The sequence below is a fragment of the Ischnura elegans genome, chromosome X (assembly GCF_921293095.1).
Source record: "Ischnura elegans chromosome X, ioIscEleg1.1, whole genome shotgun sequence".
Taxonomy (NCBI): Eukaryota; Metazoa; Arthropoda; class Insecta; order Odonata; family Coenagrionidae; genus Ischnura; species Ischnura elegans.
The window spans coordinates 44,970,278-44,986,310 of record NC_060259.1 but is presented as its reverse complement, the minus strand read 5'-3'; the positions used below and the strand labels follow the sequence as shown (position 1 = coordinate 44,986,310).

General features: G+C 37.1%; 1 protein-coding gene across 5 annotated transcripts in view; it reads right to left on the bottom strand.

The window, feature by feature from the left end:
• LOC124170492 (protein unc-79 homolog) overlaps positions 1-16,033 on the bottom strand; it is a 175,155-nt gene that overhangs the window by 109,486 nt on the left and 49,636 nt on the right. For 3 of the 5 annotated variants that reach the window (XM_046549237.1, XM_046549239.1, XM_046549238.1), the window contains 7 exons: positions 15,782-15,905; positions 14,330-14,531; positions 12,910-13,082; positions 8,925-9,116; positions 8,613-8,777; positions 5,117-5,341; positions 4,452-4,484 (listed from right to left, as the gene is read on the bottom strand). In XM_046549237.1, the coding sequence (XP_046405193.1) occupies positions 4,452-4,484; positions 5,117-5,341; positions 8,613-8,777; positions 8,925-9,116; positions 12,910-13,082; positions 14,330-14,531; positions 15,782-15,905 (1,114 nt within the window). The remainder of the gene's footprint in view (positions 1-4,451; positions 4,485-5,116; positions 5,342-8,612; positions 8,778-8,924; positions 9,117-12,909; positions 13,083-14,329; positions 14,532-15,781; positions 15,906-16,033) is intronic. The other 2 variants (XM_046549242.1, XM_046549243.1) reach the window with 1 other exon arrangement.

The window sequence follows — 16,033 nt, the reverse complement described above, 5'->3', positions numbered from 1 at the left end:
AGGGGAAAAATGTTGTTGTATATAAACGGTAGGGTCAGATTAGTGCGATCATTCTCATACGAGTACACCAAATTAAAATATATACCATTAATTAAGAAAATTTCAAAGTTTTTTATGTTTCTTTGCATTTTAATACCGGTGATTGTATAATAAACGTTATTATTCGACCTATGTTGCTTACCTCGACTATTTCATACATGACTGGTGCAGAATCGGCTGAAAAAATCATTAAAATCACGACATTTATCGCCGAAATAGCGTAAAAAGAGGGAATGTGTTGCGGGTTGCCTAAGCTTAACATAAACGGCCCTGGTGCAACCGTAGGATGTCAACCTACATGAACAAAATTTTTTCTCTGTTCATTTGGTACGTCGGGCTACATTTTGTAATATGTCGAACTTTGACTTTCGAAAAAAGTTGTTTGATGACCGCCCCTAATACGCATATTCATTTTATGGACTTTCAGAGATACGAACATTCGAAAAATTAAAGTGTGCCCGAAATTTCAAATTTGGCACCTTTCGAGTAGGCTGACACAATGCAGTAGGTGTAGAGGAACTCATCCTTAGGACATAATCTGAATCTGAGTATCATTCAATCCGGTGTGAAGTCAGGATCTGTTCAGCGTTTTGCCCGTTCTTCCTTCCCATGGACAGTGATTTTTTTCAGCTCCAGCTGCATCGCATGCCCAGCTAGTAGAGTTCGTCATAATAGCGAGTTAATGCACAGTTGTGATGCAGTGTTGCATTCTGCATGGTAACCGCACTCCTCGATGCCATGCATAGGTTTATCAACTTACGAACAAGGTCACAATGAATGCATCTTGTTTGTATATCAAGGACTTACTGTATCCAGGTAGATATCAACCCTCGATTACGTCATGCCACATACTTCTTTTGAGAAAATGAAACAAATGTGATTTCATATATATTTGCCCCTAATTTAACCACGCAATTATACTAGAGATGGGTCGAATAGCAGATTTCTCGAATTCGAATATCGAATTCGAATATTAAATCATTGCTCGAATATTCGAATACCTCGAATTTCGAATACCTCGAATACTAAATGATGAATGCTGGAATGTTTGACTCGGTTGCCTATGCAGCAGGCAACTCAAGATTTTGGGGAGTAATTTTGATTTACTTTAAAGGATTCGAACAGGAATTTAGCTGATTAATGAATATTTTAATTTTATGGAAACAATTGGGCATATAATTAATTCAACTAACATCGCTTTACCCCCACTTCTGCTGCCAAGTGCTAGCTGACAATCTGAGGCATTTTGCAAAATACAAGCTCTTTTCCACCGGATTTTCTTCAATTACTTTCAGTCCATCTTTGGGAGTTCTCACGAGATAAGAAGATGAATTAGAATTGCTATCAGGGAGAAACCAAATATTCTGTGAAAATATCCCTTTGTCTGGGACTGTAAAAATAAAGATTTATAGCACCACTCATTAATTGTAACTTGATATATGTTTTCGGAAAAAAATACCGCATCAACTTCCGAGAAGCTTTGCTGCTCATATCGAGTTTCGCCAGAATGCTAGGTCTCCGTCCTATTTTGACATTTATTTCTTTGCGTAAAATGCTTAAATAAACTCATAAATACGTCGTGTTTGGTCTTATTCTTTTTGAAATTACGCGCACATTACTAATATTTCAATTCAATAAAGGTGTAACATCAATTGACGAAAGTTATTCTTAGACACCTTTTGCGCTAATAGATGACTCATGCAGCGGTTGACCTCCACAGAAATGGAGAACTTCGAAGCTGGTAGGAAAAAAAAGATCAGTGGGGGAGGAAAGGGAGGGCCGGAAACACGTTTCTATTGTTCTCGTGTAACCCGGTATTTTTTCGAAGCTAAGGTCTTCGTAATATGATCCCTGCGTGAGCTGTGACCTTTTTTTATTTCGAAGAAGAGGAAAGCCTCAGAGGGGTGGGCTAGTGCTGAATGGAGAGGGATACCGGATCTTGGGAAATGCGCTAATGTAAGTATCCCACGGTACTCACACAGCAGTTGACCTCCAGAAATGGGTAACTTCGAAGCAGGTAGCCAGAAAAAGGTCAGTGGGTGAGAAAAAGGGGGAGGGCGTGAAACACGTTTTTATTGTTCTCGTAACTCGATATTTTTTTCGAAGAAGGGGTCTTCGTAATGCGATCCCTGCGCGAGCTGGGACCTTTTGTTTGATTTCGGAGAAGAGGAAAGCTTCAGAGTGGGTGAGGCGAGTGCTGAATGGAGGGGGATAGCGGATCGTGGGAAATGCCCTAAGGTTGCTATCCCACGGCACTGAGGTTCTCCTGGTGGGGGGAATCGGGGATTTTCGGATTTTTTCACCCGACCATTTTCGGTTCCCCTCGTCGAACTCTTTTCACCGCTAAAATCCACGAATTTGATGTAATTCGTCAACTTGCGTAAAACGGCGCTGCGAGCACTAAATGACTACAGTTCTCTACATTTTTCCGAGTCAACTACCAACGACGTGCGTGCGACAGTGTATGACGCGTAATTCAAAGTATTCGAGGTATTCGAGGCGGTACTTTTCGCATAACTATTCGAAACCTCGAATATCGAATACTTTCTAATATTCGAGGTATTCGAGTATTCGCGGATACTATTCGCACATCTCTAAATTATACACATAACACTGAAGCTATTTTGCAGTGCGACTATAAGTACGGGAGATTAAAGAAACAAGAAATTTTGACAAATTACGTTTTTTTCGAAAGACACCAAAAAGAAACGTTCATAGGAAATTCATCATTACAAACCTAAGGTTTTTCGGTCCCGTGAACTTCGTAATAACAAGAGTCTACTGTAGTACTAGAATAAAATTCAATTCTCTAAGTGACTTTGAGATGGTGACTCTGAAATGAATCAATGTTGACAATAAAGAGTAAATTTAGGGTGAAGTTTTAAGAAATAGTAAAAAAAATATTTTTACGAAAGTCATATGTTCTACACAATTGCTTCACAAGCAGAAGCTCTGTTAGTTTTTATAAAAATATTAACTAGACCAACAAATAATAAACCCAGGGCGAGGTCACTCAACCACCATATGGAAATTAATCATCAAATGCAGCTTTCATAAGAAAATACACCGGCCCCTTTTATCCTAAGAATGGGAACTTGAGATTTTATTAGCTGTTAAAGGATGATTGAAAATCAAAACTGACCTTCAGATTAAAAAACTTTGGTATAGATAACTACTAAATGATACGATTCACTGTTTCAAATATCATTCCATTCCATGTAAGGCCTTCTAATTAAGGTAATACACTCAGCAATTTATACATATGCCCATTATATTGCCTTGTAGATTTATTTAATTCAACAAGGATTATTGACCATTATTAAGTCTGCATATAAAAATTACTTCTAAGGCATATAGTATGGAAAATTCTGTTCAACTTAAACCAATTCATTATTCTCTTATTTTAAAATATGTTTTTGTTAGGTTGTGATGAAAATTACAGAATATTTAGCCATGTTGGAGATTCTTATAATCAAAAGGAGGACTAATCAACAATATAGCGCATAGCATTAAGGTTAAAAACGGTGATAAAAATATAATAATTATTGGAGATTTTGTAAGATTTTACTTTGAGATAAGCCAGGGCCCAACTATGTCACAGCTGTAAAACACCAGAAATTGTTGATCTAAAATATGAATAGAGAAAGTAAATACATGAGTACAATCAAAAATTCCCTTCCGATGACAAAATTTTGAATAATATCATGCACCAAATTTTCAAAATGGGCAATTATGTAAAGAATATTAGGGAATATTAAAATGAGGTAAATTAAAAGCCAAAGGCCAACAAAGCAGGTGACTCTTTATTCATGAATACCTAATGACATATCACACGATGAAGTTATTTTCAATCAATTTATCTCAAATTATGGCTGACTTGAGAATGATAAAAGTTATTGTTAGAGAAAAAACATATTTCTGGAGTTTTATAAGGAGCTGGATGAGGGGCTTGAAAAATTTTGCTAAGTTTAATGTAAAAAGTATAAAATAGGAAAATACCTACTGCAATAAGCAATTCTTGCACTACTACGACAGTGCAGAGACCTACCTTTTGAAATGCTTCCTCATTTCTTGTTTTAGTTTCAAAACTTTCATTGGTTCAATAATAAGAAAAACTACTCTTTTTTAAATGACTCAGTAGTGAAAATTATACTTGATTTCTTTTATTTCTCCTTTCCTGCACTGATTTCATTTTATTTACGAGCTTCTATCTGATCACTGATCCAAAATCCATAGAAGTAAAGTTTAAGTTGCCAACCCACATGCTAACCCTCATGAGATGAAATTCTTCACTTAAATCAGCTGCCACTACTTATGTGTGAGCTTGTACTAAAAGCTATATTTTAAGCTTTACATTACATAAGGTTCATCATGACATTACTTAATTAAAAATGTTTCATAGAAATGGATACCTTCATTATCGTTGAGTTTTGAAATGGCATTGCCTATAAAATTAAACAATTTATTCAATTAGAAAGAATATTAACATCAATATAATGCATATTATGCAAAAATCAGCACAGCAACATGCAATACGCAATAAAATTTAGTGAAGTGAACGAACAGCAGTGCAAATTGAACATATATTGGTATATCATTTACTTCAGCATGTACTGATTTGAATTATATTCCATCTGAAAGGTCTTACTTTTTAAACACACAATGGAATTTATAAACATGTAAAACAGTTTTGGAAAACTTTTAATCATTCAAAACCTAATTTAAAATGATTTTCAATAAAACATTAAAAATTGCAGCACAAACAAAATCTGTTAATTCATTCCTCAGCAACCCACACATTCATATGCATATCACACACATAAGCTACCTTATGCATATATGTACATCTAAAAATATGTACATATAAATAGGCATAAATATATGTAAACGAATATATATACATATACACCGATGCACAAATGCATACCAATATGTATGTGTACAAAACATACACATATGCACAATTGTGCATACAGGTATAAGTATAGTGTCTATAGACTCCTTCATAATTAATAGGATAAAACATTTAAATCTAAGACTTTCACACCACAATAAAATCATATTAGAATGAACAAACCTGAGGCATGTTTACCAAAACACCACCAACAGAGAGAATTTCAGGCAGAGGCATGCAAATAGCCACTTCCGAGGTCTTATTGTCTGACTGAGAAGGTCCACTCCCTCTCCCTTGTTTTTCACTTGAGCCAATGCCATGAGAGCAAGCTTGTCCAGTTGTGCCACTGCCTGAACCACCCCCTGCCCCATCCTCTCCTGTGCCAGAACTCCCTTCCTCCACCTCAGACTGGAAATTAAATGGCATTGTGAGAAAACCTGATTATTCCAGTTTATGGGAATATTTGATAGTTTCATTCCTCCATTCCAAATATTTTTAATTTTATAAATCCTAACAGCAAACATTTTAATATTAATGGTATACGCCTCTCAAATAACACACCCAATTAAAATTAAAAATTACAAGAGATAGGACGAGACTCGCAATATATTAGGGCAGAGGAGTAGCCAGGAATTTTGTTATGGGGGGGTCCAAAACCAGGGGGGGAAATTTTTTAATCACAGGGTACTGATGAGAGGGTTTTAAACAGATTTTAACACTTTACATAATCAAAAAAACTTCATTTTTCAAAAAAATATTTAGTAAATTCAGCATTTTTCAATATTTTGTTATATTTTCTGAAGCAAAGTAATTATGTTTTTATTTTTCAGGGAGGGGGGTCTGGACCCCCTGGACCATTATTATTCATTTCTCAATCAAAATAGGCATTATTAAATCCTGTCCATCCCTTTTTCAAATATGGTAAGGTTGGCAGTAATTGATTATTAATGCATACAGATAGCATTAACCGGGTATTGAGATATACTTAGTTCTCACAAAAAATTAATTATGTGGTGATTACCCTATGGGCATATTTTATTAAGATGTAAGAAACAAAGAAAAAATTCACCAAGTTTTCTATTTAGACACAATTGTCATCACCCACCACATCATACCATAAAACATTTCCTCTGCTGATAAAGAAAAGAAATTCCCCATAGGAATAATGGCCTTACCAGCAACTTCAAATGGCCTGTTTTCAAGTTGGTTCACCCTGAATCCAACTTGTGTGAGCTTGATTATGTCTCTCCTACCTTTATAATAATTTGTTATGTGTTGTCTGTATGCAGGGGAAACTATGCAACACTAGCATATTTCAAACACTTGCAAGTGATTACAAGGGGCATTGTATTAATTTATTAATATAGTGCCTCATATTTGCAGGTCTATATTCAGAATTTGCCTGTTACAACTTTCTGAACAAAAGGAACATCTAAAGGAGCAATAAATATAATATGTTATATAAAAAAAAATGGAAGGTTCTCCTGAGATTTTCAAAATTTCTATTTTTTTTAAGTTGCATAGCCATCTATCCATAGCCATATGGCTATCTAAGTGGCTCAGTTGCCATCTCAGAGCCTGGTTACCTCCATGCAAATTCCAAGGGAGCTAATTCTAATAAAGAGAGCAAGTCAACTAATTTGCTGTTTCTTATTCAAAACATTTCATTGCATGACTTGGGATACCTAGATATGGCGATTTTCCACAACAGAATTCACGGCATCAATGTACGATGTTTATTCCTCGAACTTTCGGGACTTATTAGGAGAGGATTGGAAGTGGGTTGAAGTTTACATAGTGCATGACACACACCTATAATTACTTAAAATCTCTGATGAGTTCTGCACTTTTATGAAAAATGTGTTGCATGTGTGTGACAAATATTAATTTTCCTTCTTGAAATACGATTGCCTACTCCTTCATTCAATGAGTTCCAGCTGTCATGAAGAGGAATTCTACTGAAGTCTTTTATCCCCATGCACTCAATTTGCTGCAGTGAGAATCAAGATGTAGCTTAAAGCACATTTCTTCAGATACCATTTTCCCAAATGAAAAAATCACTCTTTTCCGATCATAAGTTTATCTTTTTTTTAATCCACCCTTCCTCATGATCTGCGTTTGAAACCTGAGATAGAGAAAAGGGGTCCAAGAGAAGAGTGAAAGGCCACCCTGCATTATGTTCTTGCGTTGGTCATTACGCAGGTGACCTCAGCCACGAAGCACACAGCTTGAGGGGTCTCTCCACATACGGGTCGTGCGAACTAGTTGAAGATTGTGTTGGAGGTAAATGCCAAGTAGTTTTTCCAAAATACTCGCATCCTCCACACTTATGAGATTAGCTGCGACTACTACTATTAAATTTAAGAGTTATATTCATATTTGGTTATCACTTACAGTAACATAATCAAAGCGGGATTACCTCGAATTTGAGTATTTGATAATTATTGATTAATTTATGCTAGTATTAGTTATATGGAATTTGTGACACCTTAAAGTTGAAAAGTATGAAGAGACGAAATATTGATGTTCTAGTTGGATCGTAAAAATGTAGAGCCACTTTCCCTCCACTTACATGGGACCTTATCAAGATTGCTTTCACAATTTAAGTGCCTTTACGATTTACAGACGAATAACTTTTTTAAATAATTGAAATCTTCTTTAATCATAAATGTTATGAATTTAATTGGGTTTTTTTTATTACCTTACCCCTAACTCAACAATGCATCATTTCTGATGATGCCAAGCACGTTTCGAAAAAAATATTTTCCATGTTGCACGGTTGTCGGCATCCATCTAACTTTTCTATTCACTAGAAATATCGTTAATCCAGAATCTGTCTAGTTCCACGCATTCCACATCATCAATCTTTTACTGTATTACAATGGTTCTTTAATACCATTTTAAAGTCTCTCCCCCCTAAGCAAGACAATGCAGAAAAATTTCCAAACTCCACCACTACCCTCATTTTACGTAAGATGTCTGATATTTTTCTCTATTCTTCATTAGAAGCTGGGGATTATAAGTAAAAAGCATTGCTTGTTGATAAAAAATAATTATTTTCAAATTGAAGTTTAACAAAACTCATCCAATTGTGGTGCTGATGCCTTGAATGACATGCTCAAAAACTTTTCCGAAAGTGTAATTGTAATTGGTTACTTTTTAAAATTGTAAATGGTACTTATCTACATATCTAATGGTACTTATCTTATTTCCAAGCTATTAACTGTTGGATTGACGGTGAACCAGGGTTAAAACAGATCATAAAATGTTGCTCATAAGTAAATATAGGAGTACTTTAATAAGCCTGGTTTAGAATAAAAACATTTAAAATAATAGCAAAGCACATTTTTGCACCTTTCAATCAAGCAATGAAATTATTCGAGTATAATATATACTATTAAGTAACTTCACTCAATGATGCAGGTTGCTAAAAATAGGGATTTAACCATGCTATGAAAAAATCTAGGATCCTTCAATTTATTAATAAAAATTGAAGCAAAGCACTCTGGTCCACCTTATGGGCTAAAAGTATGGCATAAGAAGATAAAAGAACCAGTTGCAATAAAATGCATCAATTTCATTAGGCATAACTTCACACTGATTCTCATGAATTTGATGATAAAAGGTAATGAATAAAATATAAACATTGAAGTGACTTTTAAATGCAGTAATTTCTTACATCTGGTGCGTGAGCTGGGAACTCCGGTGTTAGAAATCGAACAAGACGCAATGCTAACTGATGCCAAACAACAATTGATTCACATAAGACACAATCTGTATTTGCTTCATCTTCAATGCCAACTGCGACTTGTAATTTCACACCAGGACTCCTGCTTGGTGGAGCCTAAAATGAAAATTCCAACTATTAAATCTGAAATAGATTATGATTTGATTATGAATCAGCAATTTTGAAAACAAGCTCATCATTCTATAAAGCATCAAAAAACATCAAACAACAACAAAAAATCCTGCGCTAAAAGATTATTTATACCTGTGGCATCTGATCTTGAGTAGCTTGAGCTGATCCATCTTCTGCCAAGGTAGCAGGGTAACTCCTACATGCTCTGCCACAAGTATGAGTACCAATCCATGACACTGCCAGCATGCTTCTTAACAAACGCCATGAATCTTCAGCCAAAGGTGTCTCAGTTCCCGAGTGACATTCGATCTCTTGTAGCTCCATCTACAAAGTCATATTGGAAAGATAGCATGATGAACTAATAATAGTAATCAATCAAATATAACTTGTACTGAAGTGTGTATTTCCGTAATACAAAACCCATGTACAGCAGATTCCCGATTATCCGGCTGCGGTTTATCCGTGTTGTGGATTATCCGTGCATGAGTTCACACTCCTCAGATGTTTTCCACAATCTTCAAAAAATAAATAAAATGGGATGCATAAGCACCAGGATATTTGCATTTTAATGCAAGGCTACACTGGGCTTATTATTTCCATTAAAATCCCCATTGTAAAGTGGAATTATGTATTCAAGTTACTTAATGACAAGGAATGTTTCAAGTTTACTTGGATGTCTGCTCTAGTAATGAAGATGAGGATCAGCAAAGGGGAAAAAACTTGATTAATTTCAGTAGATTATTCAATGGTTAACCAATCATGAATTAAGGGAAATGTTACCTACGATTTTTAACCGTATACAGTGAGTCCTCGTTTAACGTCACTTACCGTTCCTGAAAAATGTGACAATAAACGAAATGACGTTAATCGAAGCATAATATCCCATAAGAAACAATGTAAAAAGTGAATATCGGCTGCTAGACCTCACCATTCGTACGCGAAAAAATATTAGCGTATCATATCTGGGGCATTCTTTATGATGGGAATACCACACTATGGCATAAATACGAGTTCCTGTCTTCATTGACAACAATAGCAGCAGTGACGTAAATCCCTCTCCGTTTTTGTATCTTCCCGCATTTGCTTTTCGGCTTTGCTATGGCGGTTGTCCGGGCGAGCGTCGCCTGGGCATCAACATCGCTGAAACATCGTCGCAGTTACAGGAACCAAAATTATTGTGAACACGGCGAAAAAAGTGACGACAAAAACTCCGAGTTCTACACGGAAAAATGCCTTGAAATCACTTTTTAGGTTCCTGAAAACCATTATGTCAAGTGAAACCTTGCGCACCTGTGAAAGAATTCATTTAGCAGAAAATTTGCTAAAACAGTAATCGCAATTAACAATAAACACACCATTTTACACTTTGTATAGACTATTACCGCCCACAAAACGAACAACCTGCAACGCCCTCCGCTTCACCTTTTTTCCTGCACGAAATTTAAAAGACTTGACGTTAACGCGAAGCGAAGGTGCGATAAACGAATGACGATCTCAAAATTTTCATGACGTTATCGCGAAATGATGTTAAACGGGGTGACGTAGAACAAGGACTCACTGCATTTCATAATGCAAAAGCGCAATTATTGCCGTGGCCTTGCATGCGGTTGAATACAGCCCAAGGAAGCCAGAGATTTCGTTGCACTCGAGCATGTTCACACCTGGGGACTCGGGCATGTGACTAGTCAAGGTGAAACTGGAGAGGATGGGAATAGTCAAGTGAAGGTAGCAGGGAGGGGGAAGTGGACGTAGAAATAGCATGAGTTATAGCCAGGCACTCACCTGAGTAGACAATTTGCCGTAAGTCCTGGTTTCCTACAACTGCTGCGACATGATGGCATGATCACACACCTGTTGCCTTTACAGAGGTTCCGTGTTCCTGTTTTCCAAACATTGCGGTGCGGGATCTCACTCAATGATCACGGATCCGTGTCCCACAGCAGTTGCAACCCAGGCAACTTGTGCGAGACGTGACTATGCCGCATGGTGCCTAACAGTGTAGTTTCCGTCGTCACCCAGGGGTTTTGAAGCATTAGTGCAATCCCATTTTCTGACTCTGTGATCTCATAGCCACAGGTGTGAGGTTTTCAGAAACCAGGTATTACATGGAGCAGTAGGAGTACGAGTACAATCACGTTATCTTAGGTAAAAAGATCGTGGTAAGGAAAAAAATTAGAGATGGGTCGAATAGCAGATTTCTCGAATTCGAATATTAAATCATAGCTCGAATATTCGAATACCTCGAATTTCGAATACCTCGAATTTCGAATACCTCGAATACTAAATGATGAATGCTGGAATGTTTGACTCGGTTGCCTATGCAGCAGGCAACACAAGATTTTGGGGAGTAATTTTGATTTCCTTAAAATGATTCGAACAGGAATTTAGCTGATTAATGAATATTTTAATTTTATGGAAACAATTGGGCATATAATTAATTCAACTAACATCGCTTTACCCCCACTCCTGCTGCCAAGTGCTAGCTGACAATCTGAGGCATTTTGCAAAATACAAGCTCTTTTCCACCGGATTTTCTTCAATTATTTTCAGTCCATCTTTGGGAGTTCTCACGAGATAAGAAGATGAATTGGAATTGCTATCAGGGAGAAACCAAATATTCTGAGAAAATATCCTTTTTTCTGTGACTGTAACAATAAAGATTTATAGCACCACTCATAAATTGTAACTTGATATATGTTTTCGGGAAAAAATACCGCATCAACTTCCGAGAAGCTCTGCTGCTCATATCGAGTTTCGCCAGAATGCTAAGTCTCCGTCGTGTTTAGACATTTATTTCTTTGCGTAAAATGCTTAAATAAACTCAGAAATACGTTGTGTTTGGTCTTATTCTTTTTGAAATTATGCGCACATTACTAATATTTCAATTCAATAAAGGTGTAACATCAATTGACGAAAGTCATTCTTAGACACCCTTTGTGCTAATAGATGACTCATGCAGCGGTTGACCTCCACAGAAATGGGGAACTTCGAAGCTGGTAGGAAAAAAAAAGGTCAGTGGGGGAGGAAAGGGAGGGCCCGAAACACGTTTCTATTGTTCTCGCGTATTTTTTCGAAGCTAAGGTCTTTTTTTTATTTTGAAGAAGAGGAAAGCCTCAGAGGGGGGGCTAGTGCTGAATGGAGAGGGATACCGGACCTTGGGAAATGCACAGCAGTTGACCTCCAGAAATGGGGAACTTCGAAGCAGGTAGCCAGAAAAAGGTCAGTGGGTGAGAAAAGGGGGGAGGGCGTGAAACACGTTTTTATTGTTCTCGTAACTCGATATTTTTTTCGAAGCAGGGGTCTTCGTAATGCAATCCCTGCGCGAGCTGGGACCTTTTGCTTGATTTCGAAGAAGAGGAAAGCGTCAGAGTGGTTGAGGCGAGTGCTGAATGGAGGGGGATAGAGGATCATGGGAAATGCCCTAAGGTTGCTATCCCACGGCACTGAGTTTCTCCTGGTGGGGGGAATCGGGGATTTTCGGATTTTTTCACCCGACTATTTTCGGTTCCCCTCGTCGAACACTTTTCACCGCTAAAATCCACGAATTTGATGCAATTCGTCAACTTGCGTAAAACGGCGCTGCGAGCACTAAATGACTACAGTTCTCTACATTTTTCCGAGTCACTACCAACGACGTGCGTGCGAAAGTGTATGACGCGAAATCCAAAGTATTCGAGGTATTCGAGGCGGTACTTTTCGCATAACTATTCGAAATCTCGAATATCGAATACTTTCTAGTATTCGAGGTATTCGAGTATTCGCGGATACTATTCGCACATCTCTAAAAAAAATACTATTAATGATTCCGGAAAACAATCTAATATAACAGACACTGTGCGTAATTAATAAAAGGTTGTTTGATTTATGTAAGTTATGAAAATAACAATAATGTAAAATGATTATTCCAATGCATCCATTATTATGGATGTTTGAGTGTTTTCTGATTATTTGTGCCCCCTATCCCCAACATTAGCCTGGATAATCGGGAGTTTGCTGTATTTCACCAACTGGCTGGCTACAAAATGCAGCACATGCAGTCTGGTAACCCTTTCCAAACATTCTGGAGTACAGCTCCTATTTTTAATCTCACTAATCCTTACGCAATATTTCCACAAACCTGGCGCAGAAGGATATCCAACATGAAAATACAGCAGGGGAGATTGAGCTCTGCATCAGTTTCCACTTGGGGTGGAGAGCGGTGATGGCCTTGGGCCCCTGGTGGTGACCCCCCTCCTTCCTCATCCTCAGACAGAGGTGATGCTTGGCCTCCAGAGTCCTCCACAACAGGGGCTATGAACAAATTTATATCACCAAAGATAACTAACAAGGAAAACACTGGATACCCAAAATTATAAAGGAAAACAACACTCAACACTTATTTTCCTATTTCAATATGCCTATTACCAGATTCTAAAACATGAATATACATTCTATTTCTATCATTTCTCAGAGTGGAAAAACATAATTTGTCTTCATTTTGAAAAACAAGGATCATCTAATAAATATTGACTCCTATTACTAATAACATTTATAAAAATTAATAAAATCTACCAAAAAACAACACTGGGAGTATTTAGGTGGGAGAGCTCAAAACTCATGCTGAGTACTGCTACCTAATATAAAATAATTTCCCGGAATGTTGTTGCAGCCCTGCAACAAGACTTTGGAATCAACTACCTCAACTCCATTGGGCTACCAGAATGACTACTAGACCTATTTTAAACTCCTACCAACAAGCAATGAGTGCTCAAGCAAGCACCAAATCATGCCGCAGTTGCCTCCCAGGCAACTTGTGCACAACGTAGCTGCTTGGCACGGTGATTGACAATTTAGTTTCTGATGTTATTCAGTGGCTTGATGCATCCTTGCAGACTACTTTCCCAGATCTGTGTTCACATCCCCTCACATCATGCACCCATTGAAGGGTATGTTCTCAAAAACCAGCACTTCAGATAATGAAACTCCCTTATTTACTCAGTACTAGAAGGCAAACATATAAACATTTTTTGCACTTTGAATTTCCAAAGGCACAATTGTCAGGTGTTGCTTATTGATTTGGTGTTGCTCAGATGGCCTACGGAGTATTTGCAGTATACAACGGCATACCACCTCATGCCACAAAAAATATGCAAGGATGCCACCTACAGCAAATACTACAGCCAATAGAAAAATTTCTTTCATAGAAATAAAATTTATCACATTGTAGCAGCTACCGCTAGGTATAAAACTCTTTGAACATTGACAGAATATGTTCATTGTGAGCACTCAATATCTAAACAATATTTTAACTATGATATACAAGCAATAAGAAGTATGTGTGCAGCATTACGGAAGGCCGCCAGATTCATTGACACACATATTACAAGCAAGGAAATCATAGAAAATTTGGTGAAAAAGTTTCAGCCTTGCAATAGCGAATTTGCTGCTTTTAGGGTCTCTTGAATTTCTTTACCTCAAGATTTTACTATATTTTCATGACGGCAATATGGGATGAGATTAATGTGAGTTGTTGCAATCAAATAGTCAATATGCCTTACATATACTGCTGTTGTGACTCTTGCCATTCTCAGCTCCATGGCTGGAAGAAGATGAAGATGGTGCAAGAGGGACCGGGATTGACTCATGAGGCAATGTCTCACTGCATTTCTCCAATCTTCCTCCTCGCATTCCTTTCACTCCATTTCCAAACATGGAAAACAGCAGATGCAAGGGTATGACGATTTCCAAAGTTGTTAATATCTAAGAATAAGGAAACGACCAAATCAAATTAACAAGATATGGAAATACTAAAGCACACATTGTAAATGGTTTGGCATAATATGCTGGAAGCAATGGCATACAGCAAGAATTGCGTAATAATGAGTGACTGGCAGAGTACCATCAAAAGTCCTCTGATTAGCACATAAAAAAATATGGATATAGCGAGGACTAGTCGTCTCTACAATGGTATTTGCTTCATATAACTAGTTATCTCTCTTCAGAGCAGACCATAACAAGTTACATTGAAAGTATATGGAGGTCACCTATTTTACCAGTGATGGTGGAAATAATATCTCTGACAACAGGTGTACCATGTTAATTTAGAGTCTTGGGACAGTGTCTTTACAAAAGATTTGCAACATTAAGGCCAGCATAGCTTTGTGAAGGGAGCTTAGCTCAGTATACATACTCTCGTCATTTAAGTTGTTCACAATATTAAAGAGAGATAAAAAATCGTGCAGTAGTGAACGATCTAGGAACACTTAGCAGCCAAAAACATTTGCGGCAAGGGACCATAAATGGAACCAGCACTACTCAAGTGGTTTTATAAACAAAGGTCTGCAGGACTGCCCATAAACAGTTTGATGTTAAAGACGAAAGCTGACTTCATTTCCAATGGGGAGAAAAATCTTTGACCACTGAATCATGCCATATTTTAGTGAACCTTTCGGCCAATTTCCAAACTGACGTACTGGTTAAACATTTGAAAACTTGAGAAAACTGATATTGTCAGCATGATGCATTCGCAAAATTATCCACAAACGTCCACCGCATACCACACATATTGATTGAGACTAGTTATGCTGTTTTTACAGTTGTATTCGGCAATCAAAAAATACAAGAACGGGAATAAAATCACCGAACCTAGGGAATTAATATTTTATAAAATTGAAAATCCTGCACTTCTTTCTATAAATATGTTGACACTCAACTAGATTGAGCCTGATAATGACTTTTACCCTGTTTTAATTTGTTAAATACCACGGAAACAGAAGAAAAACAAAGTTAATACGAACGATTATGGAACTTTGGTCGATTTATTCAACACCTTCGGATACAACAAGTGCTCGGTTTTGCGAGTAATTTCCGAGGGATTACGAGAACTCGTGAAACCGGGCTTTTGCTATGTATCTAAATAAATAAGAGAAGAAACAAAGAATCCAAAAAAGAACTTTTTCATTTTGAGACAAGTGGATTAATAGCAATAATATCTTCCTATTTTTATTCACCTGTAACCAGTTTAAAGCCTGTTCTTGGACTTTGGCCGCTGTTTTCTTGAACCGAATGGAAATAAAGTGGTACATTTTCTTAGCATCAAATCCAAGAGGGCTCATATCTGGATCTAATATTTTGCTACAATAAATAGAAAAATAAATCATTAGACAATATAAGTAGAAGTGAGATACACAAATTATTCTTAACCCTTTCGCGCCGGATCTTCGTTGAAGGAAATTCTTCCTCAATACGAGTCTCTTGAAAGT